Raw genomic sequence first — 20,770 nt, 5'->3', positions numbered from 1 at the left:
TGCGACGACAGCACGGACCTAGAGTGGGACCCAAAGTCAGAAACCGGGTCTGAACCACATAGAAAGGGTACGAAGCCCTGGCGCGTAACCCTTATTTGCCTCTGGGGATTGGCCCTTGGATGAAATCCCTGGCTCTGAGCCACAACTGAAACGATCTCATGTGCAGGAGACCCAAGGGTATCACCGTGGATGCAGCTGCCATGAGACCTAGAACCCTCTGAAGGTAATGAACAGTAATCTTCTGGCCTAGCTTGATGTTCTTTAGGGCGTTTAGAATGGATTCGACGCTGCAGGAGACAGATGTGCCCGCATCGTGATCGAATCCCATACGACCCCCAAATATGTTGTCCTCTGAGCAGGAGAGAGAACGCTTTTCTTGGCGTTGAGTCTCAACCCCAGAGATTCGAGATGAGCTAGGACGACATCCCGATGTCGGCGCTAGCTCCTGAGACTGAGCCAGAATCAGCCAGTCGTCTATGTAGTTTAAAATGCGGATGCCCTGGAGTCGTAGAGGAGCCAGAGCTGCATCCATGCATTTGGTGTAAGTCTTGAGGGTGACAAGGCTAGGCCGAACGGAAGAACCCGATACTGGTAGGCTTCGCCCAAAGCGAACCTCAGGAACTTCCTGTGTTGTGGCAATATTTCTATATGAAAATAAGCGTCCTTTAGATCGATAGTCACAAACCAATCCTCTGATTGATGTAAGAAACAATCATCTTGATTGTCAGCATTTTGAACTTGTATGTTCTGAGGTAGCGGTTCAACCGCGAAGATCTAAAATCGGACGCAACCCCCATCTTTCTTGGGAACAAGAAAATACCGGCTGTAATAGCCTGACTGTCTGTCTGGCAGGGGAACACGTTCTATGGCCCTTTGTCCAGCAGAGTTTGCAACTCCTGTGTCAACAATGCGCTGCCCGGTTTCACGGAAGTGGAGACCACGCCGTTGAAACGCCGGAGGACGACACGTAAACTGAACCCTGTAGCCTCTCTCTACAGTCCTTTCTACCCACGGAGAGATATTTGGCAGTAGCTTCCACGCTGCCAGCTTCTCTGAAAGGGGCACTAGTTTTGACACTTCGCTTTGATGGGGGATGTTAGATGTCTGGCATCCTGAAATGTGGCAGGAGGAAACCGAACACCTAACATTTCGCTGGAGACCGCTGATCCCAAACGCCAGTGGCGGCGGAGATTGTACAGCGGCCCCCTGAGGGTGCCAGGAAGGAGCCTCTATTCTCTGTTGGAATTGTACGCGCCCCTCCCTGGGGGGACACACCCCCACGGTCCTGGGCGCACCAGCCTCAGGACTTCTTCTTGGCGGAGATGATGCTCGCAGGTCCGGGTTTCTTCGAGGCAGATTGAGGCGCGGCGAGCCGCTCCCAGTCTCTACGAGGGGCGCACGACCGCCACACTCTCCTTCTGGGCTTCTCGCCTCAGAAGAACCGGACCTGGTCGGGACTGGGTGGCCGACAGTCCCGACTCTTGAGCACGGCGGGAAGAAACCTCACAAACGCTTCCTCATAGCGCCGCCTCCCGAAACCTAGTGGCGGCGGTGTTGACGGCGTCACCAAATAGGCCGGAAGGCAGACGGGGCATCAAGGAGAAAAGCGCGGTCTTTGCCCTTGATGCCCGTGAGGTTGAGCCACAGATGTCTCTCCGTGGAAACCATTGCAGCCATAGAACGGCCGATGGCACGGGCCGTCTGCTTGGTCGCACGGAGAGACAAATCTGTGGCCCGGCGGTTCTAAAACGCCTCGCCAATTGACCCGCCAGTGCTCAAGTCTTTCAGCAGGTCAGCCTGATATGCCTGCAAGACCGCCATAGTGTGCAAAGCAGTACCAGCCTGACCCGCTGCCTGAAAGGCTTTCCCCACCAATGAAGATGTTACTCTGCATGGCTTGGTGGGGAGAGTTGCTTTTTCAGTGATGATGATGTCCCAGGAGAGAGATAGCCCGCGAGCGCCTCTTCGATCTGGGGCATCATCATATAGCCCGTGCCTTTGCATCAACGATAGTCGAGTAGATCGACGCCGATGGCACAAAAACACGGACGAATATGGCTTGTTCCATGAACGAGTTAACTCGTCATGGAGGTCAAAAGGGAGAGACCATCGCTGAGGCCCCTCCCCGACCACCCGACAGATATCTGTCGTCTAACTTTGAGCGCTTGGGGTCTCTTGCTCCTGCGGCCAGTCTAGGTGTAACCGATCGACTGCCCGAGTAACCACCTCGAGTAACTCCTCGTATGCTTTCTCATCACGAGAGGAGCGCCTGAGGTGGCACTCTCCACCTCCCCAGAAGCAAGAGATGAAGTCTCCTCAGCCCGTTCAGAAGAAGCGCCGCGCTTGAGAAACGGACGCGAGCTTCATGATCTGGCGAGAGCGCCAGAGAAAGGGCAAGTCCGTCTCACGCGCCTCGGCCAGATCGGCACGCGATCCCCACGAGCTTTTAAAGAAGGCGAGCCGCGAAGCACTTTGAACGAGAGGAGATCGCAGTGCTCGACCGCCTCGAGCCCGAGGATCGCGTGCTCTTCCCCAAACACTCAAAGCAGAAAGCATGGAGATCATCGTCAGAGAGCTGCCTCTGACAAGGAGGTAAACATCTCCTCTGCTGATCTGCCATAGTGAGCAGCTATCTTTATATATATAAATAAATATCTATATCTATAACTACTCGCTTCCTGCTTTGCCTTTTTTTTTCTCTCTTTTTTTTTTTATCGTGCTTTTTTCTCACGCACACAACAATGCGGTCCTTGAAGACAAAAGACCTGAGGATGTTTCCGCGTCACATCTATTTATAACCTCCAGGTGTTCGTAATCGAGTGACGTCACCTAACCGAGGTTATTTAAGCCAAGTTTGGCGTGTTTGGCACACGTGCTTCAACAACCGGTCGAACAAAGAATGTTCCCATAGCGCTTTCAGCGCAGCATCGAGAGTAGCTTTTGATAGGGGAACACATGATCACAAACGGAAATCACTTCCGTGAAGAGACCATGTTCCCTTCACTAACGGACTTCTGGAAGGGCCCTTCGTGAAGGGATTAAGTTGTTCACTTTCGTTTGGAACGTCCCTACAAATGGCGCCCCCGTCCCGAAGTGCCCTTCAAGGGCGCAAAAAAGCCGTTTGGAATTCGCCCTAAATATCAAATCATTAAATCATTATTTAAATCTACAAAAAGGAGACAACAAAGGAACAGGAGAAGACGGCATTCTTTCAATCTCCACAAGGATGTGTACCACGGTAGATCAACATTGTCGTGGACTATTAATGTATAATGCTATGTAGTATAATAAATGATAAGACACTTGTTCTTTGCTTTGTTTTATTTTAAATAAGAATGTGACATTAAACTATATTACAGCGCTCATAAACGCACACAAAACTCAAGTGCATATGGAGGGAGGGGTTCTAGCAGACCAATCACAGCGCTTGCGGTCTGCCTAGAATTGACGCGCTGTTAGATTTTTGGAGAGGTGCACGTCAGGTACGGCGTAGGTTACGGCGCAGGCTTGTGCTTCTCTGCGTAGGCTACAGCGTAGGTTCGACGCAGAAGTATAAATTGGGTTTAACTCAACCAAAGGCATCTTATACGAGATAAATAATATATACACGATATAAATAAACCAACTGAAACGTTTTGAAATCACTTCTTGTACCCTACCTGATCGGGAAAAAAATGAAGTCTTCCACTCTGCCTGTGTCAATTTGAGTCTTGTTAAAGATTTAAATCCCTGCCGCCAAAATGCTCCTCTGTTGGTGACGGATTAGAAAGCGAAACTTTAATCTATAGGGGAAATTGGATTTATTCAGCACATTCAAATATTTATTTAAAGCTTCTTTCTTTTAAGATTCCTATTTACAGCATTATGATAATAGACTGTATATTAACTTATTGAGAGAAAACCGGTAGTTCTGTGTGATATCAGACTCTGAGCACCCCCATATAGCCTAAATGGCATGATCATAACACCCCGTGAATATTCGATTGTGAGATTGGGAGTCGAATCAGGCTCCTCGAATCGAAGCATCCAATCGTCAGGGGGGACACCCCTAAAATACAGATAATAAAAAGAATAAAAAAATAGAACAAGTAAATAAGGAACAAAAATATACAAATTGACAATTGTATGTACAGGTATATAACAATAGACAGTTGTATGTACAGGTATATTATGTGCGAATTGAAATGTAGACTAAGTATGTGTGTTAGATAAATAAGTGTATGAGTATATAAATAGTGTGTGTTCCACAATTATTGTCAGGTGTTCATGAGATGGATTGCCCGAGGGAAGAAACTGTTCCTGTGCTGGCCGTTCTGGTGCTCAGAGCTCTGTAGCGTCGACCAGACAGCAACAGTTCAAAGAGGGAGTGTGCTGGATGTGAGGGGTCCAGAGTAATTTTGCCAGCCCTTTTGCTCACTCTGGATGAGTACAGTTCTTGGAGAGTGGGGAGGGTTGTACCAATGATTCACTCAGCAGTCCGGACTACCCTCTGTAGTCTTCTGAGGTCAGATTTGGTAGCTGAGTTGAACCAGACAGTTATTGAAGTGCAGAGATTATTGAAGTGCAGATTCAATGATGGCAGAGTAGAACTGTTTCAGCAGCTCCTGTGGCAGGTTGAACTTCCTCAGCTGGCGAAAGACGTACAACCTCTGCTGGGCCTTTTTAACAATGGAGTCTATGTGAATGTCCCACTTCAGGTCCTGAGAAATTGTGGTGCCCAGGAACCTGAATGACTCCACTGCAGTCACAGTGCTGTTCATGATAGTGAGTGGGGGGAGTGCAGGGGGGTTTCTCCTGAAGTCCACGATCATCTCCACTGTTTTGAGCGTGTTGAGCTCCAGGTTGTTAAGACTGCACCGGACAGCCAGCTCCTTAACCTCCTGTCTGTAAGCAGACTCATCACTGTCCTGAATGAAGCCGATAAGTGTGGTGTCGTCTGCAAACTTCAGGAGCTTGACAGAGGGGTCTTTAGATGTACAGTCGTTGGTGTAGAGGGAGAAGAGCAGTGGGGAGAGAACGCAGCCCTGAGGAGCTATGAGGGTGCTGGATGTGTATTTTCCCAGCCTCACTAGCTGCTGCCTGTTTGTCAGGAAGCTGTTTATCCACTGACAGAAGGAGGTGGGCACGGAGATAGGGGTGGGCGATATGACCAAAATCTTATATCATGATATGACTAATTTGATATCACGATAACGATATATATCACGATATAGTAATTTTTTTTCCTTTTAAATAGGTTATGATATTAAAATCTTTGATACCATAGAATTTTCATAATCCTTGTCACCAATGTCAATATCAAACTAATACAAGCCTAAAAAAATTAAAAAAAAAAAAACCAAGCTCACTTAAAATAAATAAACAGTCAGTGATGAAATAAGTATAAGAAACTAATTGCAAGCAATAGGACAAAAACTACAATAAATAAGAAACGCTACATACATTGTGTAAATTAATTAGTCTTCACTGTGTTAATTATATCTATCTATCTATCTATCTATCTATAACAGATATAATTAACATGTGTATTATGTATAGATTCTATACATAAATAATAATTTTTTATTATTATTTCTTCTTATTAAAGTTACAAAAGTGATTTAGTCAAGAGCAGCGAGAGATTTTCTAGTAATGTGCTATGATTAATATGAATGGCAGACAGAACGAATATTGGACAGCTTCCCCTTTAAGACCGAAGTCCGGATCCAATATACTGTTACATATGTGTTTTCTCTTTTAGCTGTTTCCTCTCTCTTAAGACCTAAATCGCTGTCTTTATGAGGATACTTGCCAAGACGGGGATTCTGACGCATATAAGTGTGTTTATGTAATCGTTCAAAGTCAATAAAGCGAAAAAAAAAAAAAAAAAGCGCAGTCCTTTCACATAGAAACAGAGACGGCGCACGCATATAGCTCTGTTGTTTGTGTTTCAACGGTTTAAAATCGGTTGTTTTAAAACTGCAGTGCTTAAAAACGCGTGCCCATGCTACAGATGTACCCCTCGTTTAGGAACGAGCTCCTCGTTTTGTTCTGGTCATTCTCCACCAGGTTCTGTCTCCCCTTCACGCCCCATGGTGGTGTGTAAAGATCGCATTCATCCAAATGATTAAAAAGTATTACCGTAAACAATGTATTTTGCGACACCACGAAATAAACGATAGTACATAATATGAAACGATAGACTTTTTATTTCGTCCATTCGATATATATTGTCATATCGCACAGCCCTACACTGAGAGCTGAGTTAGTTTGGGCAGGAGGAGGTTTGGAATGATAGTGTTAAAGGCTGAGCTGAAGTCCACAAACAGGATCCTCACATAAGTCCCTGGTCTGTCTAGATATTGCAAAACATAATGCAGTCCCATGTTGACTGCATCGTCCACAAACCTGTTTGCTCTGTAGGCAAACTGAAGAGGATACAGTAAGGGTCCAGGAATGTCCTTCAGGTGGGCCAGCACCAGTTTTTAAAAAGACTTAATGACCACAGACATTAGAGCCACAGGCCTGTAGTCATTTAGTCCTGTAATTTTGGATTTCTTTGGGATGGTGATGATGGTGGAGCGTTTGAAGCATGACGGGACTTCGCACAGCTCCAGTGATCTGTTGAAGATCAATGTGAAGATGGGGGCCAGCTGGCCAGTACAGGATTTCAGACAGACTGGTGTAACACAATCTTGGCTTGGTGCTTTTTTCCGTTTCTGCTTCCGGAAGACCTGGCGCACCTCATCTTCGCTGATCTGAATTTCAGGTGTGGGGGAGAGGGGGGTTGCTGAAGGTGTTAATGGTTGTGTGGAGAGGTGTTCAGGGCGGGTGTGGGGTGTTTTTTCAAACCTGCAGTAGAACACATTCAGATTGTCTGCCAGTTGTTGATTCTCCACAGTGCTGGGGGATGGTGTCTTGTAGTTGGTGATCTCTTTCAGACCTTTCCACACTGATGCTGAGTCACTGGAAGAGAATTGAATCCTTATTTTTTCAGAATAATTCCTCTTTGCCTCTCTGATCTCCTTTTCCAGTGTGTATTTGGCCTGTTTATACCAGACTGTCCCCCTTCCTGTAAGTATCTTCTTTGGCCTGACGGAGCTGTCTGAGTTTTGCAGTGAACCACGGTTTGCCGTTGTTGTAGGTTAAATGAGTCCTGGTAGGAATGCACATATCTTCACAGAAACTGATATATGATGTTACAGTGTCTGTGAGCTCGTCCAGATCGTTTGCAGCAGCTTCAAAAACACTCCAATCAGTGAGAAAGAAACAGGCTTGTAAATCCCGCTCTGCTTCATTAGTCCATCTTTTAACAGTTCTTAAAACAGGTTTAGCTGATTTCAGTTTCTGCCTGTAGGTCGGTATAAGATGAACCAAACAGTGATCAGAGAGTCCTGAAGCTGCCCGTGGGACAGAGTGATACGCATCTTTTATTGCTGTGTAACAGTGATCCAATATATTACTGTCTCTGGTGGGACATGTGATGTACTGTCTGTATTTTGGCAGTTCACGAAGAGATTGACTTTATTAAAGTCCCCGAGAATGTACAAGTAAACATAAGACATTTAATCATTTTATTTGTAAGTGTTTTATTTTTGTTGTTTTGTAGAGTTCCACATACAGTATATAGGGTTTATTAGTAGTAAAAAATGAAGGTATAAAAATATTACTGTCGTAAATTACAATTGTCCTGAAAATAAATATTTGATCATTATAGGCCTAATAATTATTTTACACTGCAAGGCAGAATACTTATATTAATGTCTTAAATTTTACACTCCTTTGAAGTAATGGTGCTTCATATAACATTATCTAGAGAAACAAGTGTTAATGATAAATCCCCTGTGATTTTTGTACTGGCTACTGTATACAGGCCACCAGGGCACCATACAGACTTTGCATTAGGATCAGCATTTCTAGACATTCTGAACTCTATTGAGGTTAGACAACACGTCTCAGGACCTACTCATTATCGAAATAATACTCTAGATTTAATACTGTCACATGGAATGGATGTTAATGGTGTTGAAATTTTGCAGCAAAGCGATGATATCTTAGATCATTATCTAGTCTTGTGTAAACTCCATTTAGAGTTCCACTGCAGTATGGAGTACCTCAAGGCTCAGTACAAGGGCCATTACTTTTCACGCTTTACATGTTACCCTTGGGAAATATCATCAGGAAACAGGGTGTTAGCTTTCACTGTTATGCTGATGATACTCAGCTCTATATTTCTACGTGGCCCAGTGAAACACCAAAATGAGAAACTAACGGAATGCATAGACGATATAAAAAACTGGATGACAAGTAATTTCTTACTGCTAAATTCTGAAAAAACAGAGGTGTAAATTATCGGTCCTAAAACCCCCACATGTAATAACCTAGAACACTGTCTAACACTTGATGGCTTCCCTGTCAATTCTTCGTCATCAGTCAGGAACATAGGTGTGCTATTTGATAGCAATCTCTCCTTTGACATCCACGTTTCTAGCATTTGTAAAACTACATTTTTTCATTTAAAAAATATATCTAAATTGAGACCTATGCTCTCAATGTCAAATGCAGAAATGTTAATTTATGCATTTGTGACCTCAAGGTTAGATTATTGTAGTGCTTTATTGGGTGGTTGTTCTGCGTGCTTAATAAACAAACTCCAGATGGTGCAAAATGCTAGAGTTCTTACTAGAACCAGGAAGTATGACCACATTAGCCGGTTCTGTCAACACTGCACTGGCTCCCTATTAAACATCGCATAGATTTTAAAATCTTGTTAATTACTTATAAAGCCCTGAATGGATTAGCTCCTCTGTACTCGAGCGAGCTCATAACGCATTATAGTCCTCCACGTTTGCTGCGTTCTCAAAACTCTTTCCATTTGATAATACCTAGAACAGGGTACCTCAAATCTTTCCCTGGAGGGCCAATCTGAAGACCCTGATTAGCATGCTCAGGTGTGTTTGATTAGGGTTAGAGTTAAACTCTGCAGGAGTGGGCCAGATTTGAGGATGCCTGACCTAGAATATAAAAATCAACTGCAGGCAGCAGATCCTTTTCCTATTTAGCGCCCAATCTCTGGAACAATCTACCTAACACTGTTCGGGAGGCAGACACACTCTGTCAGTTTAAATCTAGATTAAAGACCCATCTCTTTAACCTGGCTTACACATAACACACTAATACGCTTCTAATATTCAAATCCGTTATAGGATTGTTAGGCTGTATTAATTAGGTCAACTGGAACCGGGAACACTTCCCATAACACCCGATGTACTTGTTACATCGTAAAAAGAATGGCATGTATGCTAATATTAATCTGTTTCTTTCTTATTCCGAGATCACTGTAGCCATCCGATCCAGTCCATATCCAGATCAGATGGTTACTGCAGTCACCCGGATCCAGTCCGTATCCAGATCAGGTGGTGGATCAGCACCTAGAGATGACCTCTACAGCCCTGAACACCTAGATTTAATCTTTAATCTTGTCATTTTACATTATTGACACACTATTTTCCTATTTTGATATTGTAAAGTTGCTTTAACACAATCTGTATTGTTAAAAGATTAACGAAACGATCGGTTTGTGCGAACAGTATTTATATAATTTTTTACCTCTGATACACGGCAATGGCCAAACCATCCTGAGCTCATCCACAACATCAGGCGTGTGATGCGTCAACGGCTCTGGAACATAGATAGATATATACGTAGATTCTTACGTATCGCGGCCCATAGAAACTGTCGCTAATGAGGCATCTATGTATATATATCTATGTGCCAGAGCAGGTTGACGCATCACGCACCGGATGTTGTGACAGTCGGACATTGAGGTTTATCCGAGGTAAAAAATTATATAAATACTGTTCAGTTTCTCGCACAAACCGATCGTTTCGTGTCTTAGGACATTAATGTATGGTCACGAGCTGCAAGGTTTAATTTGAATTTGTCTGTGCATGTTTTTTTTTCTCCCAAAGATTGTGTGCCCATTGATAGGCATTATATGACTGACAGACTGCAACGGTTTGAGTTAAAAATATTTGTTTGTGTTCTACTGAAGAAACAAAGTCACCTACATCTTGGATGCCCTGGGGGTAAGCAGATAAATGTAAAATTTTCATTTTTGGGTGAACTATCCCTTTAAACTTACTGCACATGCACAGTCCTTCATTCTGGTAATGTTCACTTTTTACTATCCATGCAATTCCTGATGGATAAAATCTGGGCCTGTCCTGCACAATGTTTCTTTTTACAATATTTTCATTAATATAAAGTACCACATTAGGGCATGTTTCACATTGACCATAATTCGCTGTTGAAATATGGCATATAATCATTAGGTTTTTATTAGCATCTTAGTTGCACCTTCAAACAGCTTCTGATTTTTAACTTGTATTGTTTTACACGCATGAATTTGATTAACATTAGAGAAACCTCTGTCAACGCATGGTTATCAGAATTAAAATCTGTCACATAAGGACTGGGTGTAAACTGCCGCAAAGCACATTGCCAAGAACATATTTTCCAAAAGCTGTTACATAATGCAGACTAGTCCCAACCAGCTATTGCAACGTTGCTAAGAAATCATGTTTGTCAGCAATAATATTACGCTGGATAGGTTAACACTCCCAATTTGAGGGTCACTGCACTGACCCTTAACTTCACATCCTCTTCTGCTGAAGAGAACTGGCTGCACAAAATGAAGATGAAATTGCATAGCAGCTGTGATATGTTGTATTGATTTCTTACATTAAATACAATGAAAACCCATGCATTAAACAACTATGGTCATATATTTTTCATACTGTACTTTTCATGACCATATAAAAAAGTTGTTTTAAGTGTAAAATGTAATATCATTAGTGGTCACAATATAGCTCAATATTGATAGATATATAGTTTTCTGTTTGACATTGTTTGTCAAAACTGAATTACCCAGAAAATGGATTTTGCACCATTTAAAATCAAATAAGTCATGCCAAAGACTAAATATCAAGGCAGGGGTTCCAGTTCACTGTGAAATGCCACCAAGCTGGAAAATGAATCTGTCTTTAGGAAGGACCCAGTAAATCTTGCTCTTTATACCTCCGGTCTATGAGTAGATGGTCACACTGGGAAATGTGAATTGAAATAACAGAAAAGTTTCACTTTACGGGTCAAAAGTGGACCTCTTGTTTTATAAGAGATAGCAGGCATCAGAAAACCCTGACAAGGCCTATAGGTATAGTGTACCGAAGAACATGTGTGGTGGATGGTGGTAATACGGTGATGGATGATCAGCATCTAATGTGTTTCACCAGTTACTATGTTTAGGCTTTAGTAAAATACTGGCATTGGTTCCTCTGTAAACATGTTTTGACTTTTTTCATAACTTTCATTACTTTTTTTCCAAGAAAAATAATGTGACCTAGTTAAAGGCATCATTTCTGGAACTGGTGCATGGTTTCATAACCATTCTTGCCAAGATCCGAACAGTCTGCATTGGTTACATTTTTGTTTCAAACAATAGTTCCCAAAATAGCCCAGAATAACACAGTTACCGACTGTTTACTGGTAAGAAATAAACAAAAAAGAAATCAGCAGACTCTAGAAAAGCCTCAAAGCACAACAATAAACCTGGGCGATCACTTTGGATAAAGAACTAACATGAAGTGTTGGCACAGGAAGTAGTCTTTAAAATACTTTTTCCTAAAGTTGCATATTTAATGAAGTGCCTTTCAAGAAAAAAGTATATTTAGTTATATAATGTAATTAATGTACTTTTTGTTTTTTGATTACTATGATGGACTGCCAATTCATCCAAGGTATTTCCTTGCCCATGGCCCAGGACCCTGTAAAACTGGGCTCCAGAATCCACACAAATGAAAGGATTTTTGATAAGATTAATGTTGACTAATCCATTGATTTATTGTGCATACATGTACATATGGCTTTCTGGTTACAATGCAGTCAGTCTTACAACCTATAATCTTTTTTAACTCTGTAAGAAATGTCACAAATAGACTGTCTTACATCTCTCTTAAACAAAACAAATGTAGTACTTTTCTGAGTTAAACTAGTACAATGCATCTATATGCTTTTTGTGCAGTCATTGTCCTGTCTTTCAGCAGCACTGAATTGGTAAAGACATTAGGAGTTAGTTTTTTTTTTTTTTTGCAAATGATGACCTACATTTTGGCCTTTTTAAGATACTCTCATGTATTTATTACTTCCTAAGAGTTATTGTTAAATTTGTGTGATCAATCCAAGCTCATTTTAACACACTTTCTGTAGTTTCTATTAATATTTCAGTTAGTCCATTGTGACCAAATGGAGTGACATGTGAGACAACTCAAATGAACAATGAGGGATGGTTGACAGAATCTGACCCCAGATTGAGACAGGCATAAAACACATGTCAAACACATTAGATGTCGCAATCCAGTTGGGCCAAAGCCCGATTTACAACAGAGGAATATTAAAAACCCTTAAAGTAAGCTCTCAGAAATGGAACTGGTTTGCAGAAAACCACATCCAAACAGCTCTCAGCAAATTAAGTGTCAAGAAACTGGAGAGAATTTGAGAAGGGTGAGGGGCAAAACGTGAGCATGTGGAAGCAATTACTGGCTGCAGGCGGGATCTGTTAGCTTTCGGCTTACTGGGTGCCTCCACACTGCTGATCCACCAGCCAAGCCTGTTTCCACAATCAACCAACCCCATAATACTACCTCCTCAACTGACTACAAAACCCTCAGGAGCTTCATATAATGCTGCTGTCTCTATGCATCTTTGCTTGGGAGAGGAAAAAAAGTGTGAATCTCGATTCAAACTGTGACTCGTTTGCTGAGACCAAAGGGGAAATCCCACATGGAATTGTAATGTAGAGTGTGGAGAGCTTGATACTACATCTGGGAGGGGTCAGAAGGTTATTGATATTGTTAGACTGTGGGGACCACTGGAAACACATAAATAGCTGGAAGACACACAGTAATCTTGCAGTCTTCCTCTGAATGCCTGGGCACAGGTGACCTCCACTCAGCTTTTCTGCAGAAACCCTCATCTCTCTCTGCAAACCCTGTAAGTGCTTTCTTTAACTATATGTTTTATTCATGCTGCACAATGTTGAATGGCTTCTGCTTAATTATGATAAATTCAAATGCTTTTTTAGGGAATATGCACTTAAAGGTAGTATTTTATATGGCAAATACAAAATAAATATTACTGTGTATGCATAATAAATGAATTCTATTTTGAATATAACATCTAAATTAATTATCGTGCATGGTGCATGAAGTTGGATAATAATAATATAAATTAATGTAACAGTTTATGCTAATATAATACAGTGATTTAAAAAAAAAAATCTAAAATATTAAATTGAGTATTGCTTAACCAATTTCAACAAATTATGCAATTTCATTGCCAATCCCTCTTTTGCTAAATATTGCATGTAAGAGTGCCTGGAAACACAGAGAGTGAACTTGGTTATCCTGACCTACATACTTTCCTTCTTAGTCAGTGCATGATACAGTTATACCAAATCACTCATAGAGGAGCTTATGTAAAGTCTTTAATTCCCTTGTTTTACCGTTGTCATACAGTAGTTTAGTAAGGAAGGAGTGATCCAAAGCTTTCAAACCTGGTTATGGCATGCATCCACATGCCTGGTAAAACAGTTTATTGTTTCCACACAGAACCAGCACGGAAAAGATGACATCTTTGAAAGTGAACTGCTGGCTGCAGTGGCTTATCGTGACTCTAGCCCCGCTGAGTGGAGTCCCTGCAATGCCAGTCGACGTGGACCGCGTGTGCATGGCACCGTCCGCAGCCAAGTACAGACTGACGTTTACTGGCCAGTGGACTCAGACTGCCTTCCCCAAACATTACCCTCTGTACAGGCCGCCTGCTCAGTGGTCCCCCATCATTGGTGAGTGGGCTGATCTTATAAGTAAGAACAGGGTAGTAGTAACCATTATTCTTTTAAAAAATTGGAACATTTGCTACACAACTTTTTGTGTCTGTTCACCCAAACCTTTCACACTGTTCCTGTTGAGGGGTTTTGACCCAGATTAACCCCTCCAAAGGAAGTTAAAACAAAGGTTAGGTGATATAAGTATAGATAATTAGGTGATAGGTTAAAAGAGGGTTTTGCACAGTAATGCCATAGAAACGTTCATTGATCATTATCTATTACTTTCTTACATATTTTTGTACAGAATCACAAAAGTACAGTGAAACCGCAACGGTTGGCAGTGTTTTAGGGATGCCAAAATCTGGGTTGCTCAAGATATGATTATGCCTAAAAACTTTCCTATAAAAAGTCATTTCTTAAAATATATATATATTTTTTAAACTCAAGCCCCACATAAGCCACTGTATAATTCACACCTATGGGTCTGAGCAAAGCAATGATGGCAGTGCTTGAGTAGCATGCTATGCACTAAAGTAGAAGTACACATTGAAAACTATAATTTTCATTTTAGGAGTAACTCACAGCTCAGACTATCACATCTGGCAAAGGAACGAGTACGCCAGTAATGGGGTGAGAGAGTTCTCTGAGAGAGGAGAGGCTTGGACCCTGATAAAGGAAGTGGAGGCAGCTGGGGAACGGATCCAGAGCGTCTATGGCCTCTTCTCAGCACCAGCTGTGGTTGGAGGAACCGGCCAGGCAATCACAGAATTTGAGGTCTATGCAAGACACTCTTTAGTAAGTACACTGTGCACTGCAGTAGGTCAAAGCAAGGACAAGCCTGAGCGTTTCTTCAGCATCAAATCATGGCCCTACGTATGGTGTATTTTTTATGCATTTTATGCCACTGTATGACACTAAAAGTAATATCAAATTCAATTAGAATGGTTTTCGGTTAGCTGGTCGGGCTGAAACACCACCAGGCTGACCAGATAAACCAGCTAAACTCTGATTTGGCTAGCCTGGGATACAGGCTAATCCGTGTTTTTTTTTTTTTTTTTTAATTGTTTTTTATTAAAAACCACAGATGTTTTCAGTCAGAAGATGTGGACACTTGCATACTGTGTCCAAAGCATTCTTTTGGAACTCGCTTTCTACATGCACATACTTCACTGGCCTCCCAGGCATTCCATATAAAATATTATAGAGAGAATTGTAAATAATAAAACTTTCCAAATGAAAATGAGCCAGCAGCTCATACTAGCTAATGAGCAAGCTAAAACCACAGCATACCCGAACACTAATGATCTTCTTGTTTTGCAGCTGTCCTTCATTGTCCGCATTGTGCCAAGTCCTGACTGGTTTGTTGGAATAGACAGTCTAAACTTGTGTGAGGGTGATAACTGGATAGAAAACATAAGCCTAGATCTCTACCCCTACGATGCCGGCACAGACAGTGGTTTCACCTTCTCCTCACCAAACTTTGAGACCATTCCTCAAGACAAGATCACTCAGGTAATGTCTAAAACAGACAACCCTAATATTTTCATGAAACAATGCTTCTTAGACCAGAATGAGCTGGTTTACTGGTCTTTTTTTGGTTTAAGCTGCTTTCCCAGTCTGACCAAGCTTGTGTTTAGCTGGGCAACCTGCTGGTTTCCCAGCCTCACAAACTGAAAGGTTTTCAAAATCCACCTAAGACCAACCTGACCAGACTTGGAGGCCAGAGGAGACCAGGAAACAATCTTATGCAAGTTTAAGATGTATTTTGAGCAGAGTTAGACCACTTTGGGAACCAGTCTGTGCTGAAAAAAAAACAAAAAAAACAGTTTGGTAGACTTTGGTAGACCACCTGACCACCTTTTTCAGCAGCGATGGATGTCTCCTTACAAATCTTGTTACAGATAATGTATGCTTTCTCTCAACAGATAACCGCATCATTCCCAAGTCACCCTGCAAACTCCTTCTACTATCCCAGACTGAAGCATCTCCCCCCAATAGCCAAAGTCTCCCTAACAAAGATCAAGAACAACCAGATCTTCAGCTTACCCATTCAGCCGACCCAGTCCAATCAGATTCCAAGCGGGAATGAAATTGATGGGTCTCTCATAAGTAAGCATTAGAAATTGTTATAGTCTCCTCATACAGAACTTATTCATGCAAAAAGACAAAGTTGACATACTTGCATTTGAATCTTAAATTCTGTTTTCGAGGGAAACACTACAAATCCGTAGAGAGAACTTGTGGTGATTAAATTGCGGGCTGTAGAAAGGTTTATACACTCCCATGGTAACCAACACAACAAACTGCAAACACAATAATGGAGGCCAACCCGTTTAAAAGTTTTCTGCCACTCAGCACTCAGGAAGTGTTTGTCATAGAAGTGAAATGTGTGCTTTGATTCCATCCTTCTGTTTTCCTACTAAAGAAGTCTGTGATACATATCAGCCTTTTACAAGGTCAGGATTTCTGGAAAGCATCAGTGAATCAGGAGATCTCTCTAGGCAGGTTCAAGACGAGAAGCAATTATTTTTGCTAAATTTAAAGGATTTACATTTGTTGTCTGAGTTTAATTTAAATTCTAAGCAAGTAGCCCTAAACTTTGATTTAGCATAAAACATTAAACAAAATGCTAAATAAAAGTGTTTCAGTTTAGGTAACTTTCCATTTATTTACGCTTCACAAAAAATATAAATGCAATCTATATTTTACATCATAGTGGTTTTTTTGTTTTATCAGTGTTAGCCGAAAACATTTTCATCGCAATTGTAATTAACGTTTTGGCAAATTGGTTGCAAACTCATATTAATTATTACTATTCTCATTCATACATACGCTTTCATACAATCTGGGTGGATCATGCTTCATGCTTGCATTTATTTATTTTTTTCATTTTCACACAACTCAAATAGTACAAATTCAAACCAGTTTGTCAAAAAAACATAAACTAGTTATTTTTAATCTTGATATTGAGTTGCTTAGCATTATTAGCCCTATTTAAAGAATAGTGCACCAAAACATGAAAGTTTCAAGAGTGATTTTATGATGATTTTAATTTATTGAACTATAATTTTCAAAAATGTGAATTTCAAAAATTATTTCTTTAACAAATACAATTATTGGTTCCCAGTAAATTATTAGTACTAATCAACATCTATTTTTCTACAGATACCCCTCTGGACTGTGAGGTTTCTGTCTGGTCACCTTGGGGTCTTTGTAAGGGTCAGTGTGGTGAGAAAGGGGTAAAACACAGAACCCGCTATATTCACATGCATCCTGCAAACAATGGGGCTGCCTGCCCACCCCTAGAGGAAAAGAAGCTCTGTATCCCTGACAACTGTGTGTGAATATAAAGAGGACCTACCATCCATACCTCATCCACAGGGAACAATCTACTGGTTAAAAGCTTTAAAATGAGATATTATAAATGGGATGACCTTGTTCTTTTAAATTAAGATGTTGTTAACAAGCTTAAACATGGTAATGAATGGGCTAGGCAACATAGTTAAAAAGAAGACCGAAGTACCCAAAGCAAATTCTCAGTAAGCGTAACACAATTGAGAGTGAAATATGAGAAACTGCCAATTCTATACTTTCAATACAGCAATATTTGCTCTAATAGCAGGAGTTTATAGGCTGAGTTTGCTGTAAGTTTTACACACTGTCCTCATGCACTGTTCATGGAGTCTGGTGCTCTCTGGTGGAAAAAACTCACCATTGACATTATCAAACTCGAGCGTTGAGATAAACATCTTCAGTAAAAAAATACTCTGTTCTCCTCAAAACATGTTGCATCAGTGGATGATGTCTGTACATTAATTGCAAAACTGTATATAAAATTGTACATATAAATAAATCCTTCTGAATTCCTCTGAATTTGTCATGCTTGTGTGAAAATACTTTCTTAAAAGATAATAACTGCAATATAATCTGTCCATCTATTTGGACTTGTAAATCGAGCCCGGTTTCATGAAAATGCGTATAAATACTATGCCAAATAAAAATGAAAACTCGTGGTATTCATACGCAAAAAGGACTTTGGCGTATATGATACGAACGTGTTTGGCGAGCATATAAAACGCAGTTTTCGCGTGCATATGATACTAAATTTGTTGGCGTGCATATGATACGTATGATAGTAAAATACGTATCTACCCTTCAACCCTAATCCTACACATCGCGTACCATATACACGCCAAAGTCCATTTTTGCGTATCAATACCACGAGTTTTCATTTTTATTTGGCATAGTATTTATACGCACTTTCATGAGATCGGGTTGTGTAAGTCATACTTAAAATGTCTGAATATCAAGGATCAAATCAAATGATGCCAGATATTTTCTTATTTCACTATTCAAAGCCATTTTTTTTGCGATGTCTATTAATAAGCATTTCAGTCAATGAAGTCAGTTCTCAGGTTCACACAGGTAACAACATTCTGATGTTGCTCATCACAATGATTATGGACATAAAGTGTCACAAAACGTTTTGTCTTGATCTTCTTTTGAAACGTTTTTGTGAAATATTTGGCTTGAAAACTGATGTCTTTCTAATAAATGACATCTGGTTTGATATTTTGTTTTCTAATGCATGACATTTTCAAGTGTGACTTGAAAATAGTTTTTGGGCCCCAAGTATATAGGCTGGACTGTCTTTAATTACTATGGAAACTATATCCTAATGAAGCAAGACAGGTAATAGATCGACTGTCTCTATCAACATCCTAGTCTTATCATGACTTTCTGTTTAGCTTGTTTAAACATGACTCTACAAACAGCAGCTGCAGATTTCTCACACTAAACCTGCTGGGCACATAAAGCTTTACTAGTGTCCTGTTATTGTTATTTGTAGCTTTCTTACCTTAAAAATGAACTGTTTTACTGCGATGAATATGAGGCTGACAGGCCTTCTGCTAGCCAGTTGTGTCATTTTGGCTCCGGCAATGTATTTTGACTTAGGGGAACAGGAGGAAAAGTGTATTATTGAGGAGATTCCAGAGGACACGCTTGTCTCAGGTCAGTGAAGAATTGTGCTGTTATACAATGTTATACATATTTGCTCTATTACACAACATGAATCAGTTATTTGATCCTGAATAGTTCTGGAACACTTTTCCTCATATGCTGCTTACACTAACAGGTGATTTAATATTCAATTTGAAAATATAATCCTACTTTTAATATGTGTAGGACATTTATTGTTTACTTTTTGTTTGTGCGTTTGTTTGTATGCGGTCCAAACATCAAGATAAATTCTGGAGACAATTAGTGTGATACATTTGGCCTATTCTTATCAAGACAACAACAGCCTGTCAGGTCAGAGACTAATTATGGACTAAACTGATCAGAGATCTGACCAAAATAGTTCATTTTAATTTCAATTAAAGTGTATTATCATAAGTAAATAAAATATGTCGTAACATGGCATCTAGAATTAAAAAGGGACTGAAATATAATGGTTGTGGAACCTACATATCGTGGAGTAAAAGCACAGACCATAATTATTTCCTTCACAAAACTTGGATTAAATCACAACATGAGGGTGAGTAAATGATAACAGAAATTTCATTATGTGGTGAATGATCCATTCAGTTTTGTGAGTCATGGAGTAAAGGTACTGTAGTGCTCTGCACATACAAAGTAGCTACACCAGTCCTAGCGTACTGTAAAATTGTTGTAATAAGGACTATAGTATCATGTTTCTCCCTTCAGGCGTCTTTCTGCTAGAGCTCTGGGATGAAAATAAGAAGGCCAGTATCCCACACCTTGGTTTGACTGTGACTGTGAGAGACCCTAACCATGCGGTCTGAAGCTTTCAACTCTTCATGCATAAATGAGAATTATGCAATAAACTCTTAACTGTTACCACCTGCAACAATTCCTCTGATACATTGTGTCATATGCAGGTGGTCTTGTTAAAACGCTTTGGGAGATATGGAAAATTCACCTTTACATCCCATGCTTCGGGTCAACATTTCTTGTGCATGCAGTCCAACTCCACCAGGTTCTCTGTGTTCGCTGGAGATCGTCTGGTGAGTTGTGAAATGCTGTGGCAACATATATTGAATTTAACATGCTTAAAATGTCAGTAGTGCTCTTACTTTTCTATTTATGCACAGAAAGTGCATTTAGATGTCCAGATGGGCGAGCATACCATTGATCCTAATGCTGCAAAGGCAAAAGACACCATGAAAGCAATGGAGTACAACTTGCAGCATCTCATTGACCAGATGCATTACATTAGCAGGCAGCAAAATTTCCAAAGGGTAGGCAAACACAGGCAGGGCGGCCTGACAACAAAATGTAACCATATTAATTGCTTGCCAGGATAAGAATAAGAACCAGACCAAGTGTCATCTGTCCACATTTTCCAAGGTGTACTTACTCTCTGGTGATTATGTGCAATTTGTATCTGTTTATTTTACTGCAACCAGGAACGTGAGGAGAAGTTTCGCCAAATGAGTGAGGAAACAAATGGAAACGTTTTGTGGTGGGCCATTATTCAGACATCTATACTCCTCTCTGTTGGAATCTGGCAAATGAAAAACCTCAAAAACTTTCTCATTGAAAAGAAGTTGGTTTAGCTTCATGAAATGACATAAAGCTATGAAACTGTGAAACTTATGAAACCGTGTGTTTGGATAACTGTAACTTTGTTTGAAGCATTTTGATAAATGTGTAAGTCTAAATTACATTTCATCTGAGCACAATATCTTGCAATGAGCATGTGATTATAATAAATTCAAATAATTTTAATAAATTCATAATATAGCCTTATTACTGTAAATAGGCCTACCTACAGATTTACTTTTTTTGTGTGTGTGTGTGTGTGTGTGTGTGTTTCTTTGTTTTATTCCACTCTAACAGTGTGTTCAACCTCGAATAATTGTGACCCTGGACCACAAAACC

General features: G+C 40.6%; 2 protein-coding genes across 3 annotated transcripts; both read left to right on the top strand.

The window, feature by feature from the left end:
* Positions 1-11,950: 11,950 nt before the first annotated feature.
* spon2b (spondin 2b, extracellular matrix protein) lies at positions 11,951-17,731 on the top strand. The gene is made up of 6 exons (XM_058798871.1): positions 11,951-13,029; positions 13,647-13,879; positions 14,436-14,659; positions 15,185-15,376; positions 15,790-15,973; positions 17,030-17,731. Exons 2-6 carry the CDS (start codon positions 13,663-13,665, stop codon positions 17,206-17,208), a joined length of 996 nt encoding a protein of 331 aa, XP_058654854.1. The 5' UTR covers positions 11,951-13,029; positions 13,647-13,662; the 3' UTR covers positions 17,209-17,731.
* A 319-nt stretch (positions 17,732-18,050) lies between these two features.
* On the top strand, positions 18,051-20,445 carry si:ch211-255i20.3 (transmembrane emp24 domain-containing protein 11). 2 transcript variants are annotated; one of them, XM_058798410.1, is made up of 6 exons: positions 18,051-18,289; positions 18,821-18,877; positions 19,574-19,665; positions 19,768-19,893; positions 19,981-20,127; positions 20,296-20,445. In XM_058798410.1, exons 1-6 carry the CDS (start codon positions 18,160-18,162, stop codon positions 20,443-20,445), a joined length of 702 nt encoding a protein of 233 aa, XP_058654393.1. In that variant the 5' UTR covers positions 18,051-18,159. The 2 variants fall into 2 exon arrangements, with proteins under 2 accessions (XP_058654393.1, XP_058654394.1); XM_058798411.1 differs by lacking the exon at positions 18,051-18,289 and having other exon boundaries at positions 18,730-18,877.
* Positions 20,446-20,770: the final 325 nt, after the last annotated feature.

Source organism: Onychostoma macrolepis, chromosome 14 (genome assembly GCF_012432095.1).
Source record: "Onychostoma macrolepis isolate SWU-2019 chromosome 14, ASM1243209v1, whole genome shotgun sequence".
In the NCBI taxonomy this organism is placed as follows: domain Eukaryota; kingdom Metazoa; phylum Chordata; class Actinopteri; order Cypriniformes; family Cyprinidae; genus Onychostoma; species Onychostoma macrolepis.
This window is presented reverse-complemented; position numbering and strand designations above follow the sequence as displayed.

Excerpts from the sequence above, each read along its gene's own strand:
- spon2b (XM_058798871.1), top strand. The coding sequence starts at position 13,663 with ATGACATCTTTGAAAGTGAACTGCTGGCTGCAGTGGCTTATCGTGACT. Across the intron at positions 13,880-14,435 it reads TCAGTGGTCCCCCATCATTG|GAGTAACTCACAGCTCAGAC; the intron begins GTGAGTGGGCTG and ends TTTTCATTTTAG. Across the intron at positions 14,660-15,184 it reads TCTATGCAAGACACTCTTTA|CTGTCCTTCATTGTCCGCAT; the intron begins GTAAGTACACTG and ends CTTGTTTTGCAG.
- si:ch211-255i20.3 (XM_058798410.1), top strand. The coding sequence starts at position 18,160 with ATGTCTGAATATCAAGGATCAAATCAAATGATGCCAGATATTTTCTTA. Across the intron at positions 18,878-19,573 it reads AGAGGACACGCTTGTCTCAG|GCGTCTTTCTGCTAGAGCTC; the intron begins GTCAGTGAAGAA and ends TTCTCCCTTCAG. Across the intron at positions 19,894-19,980 it reads TGTTCGCTGGAGATCGTCTG|AAAGTGCATTTAGATGTCCA; the intron begins GTGAGTTGTGAA and ends ATTTATGCACAG.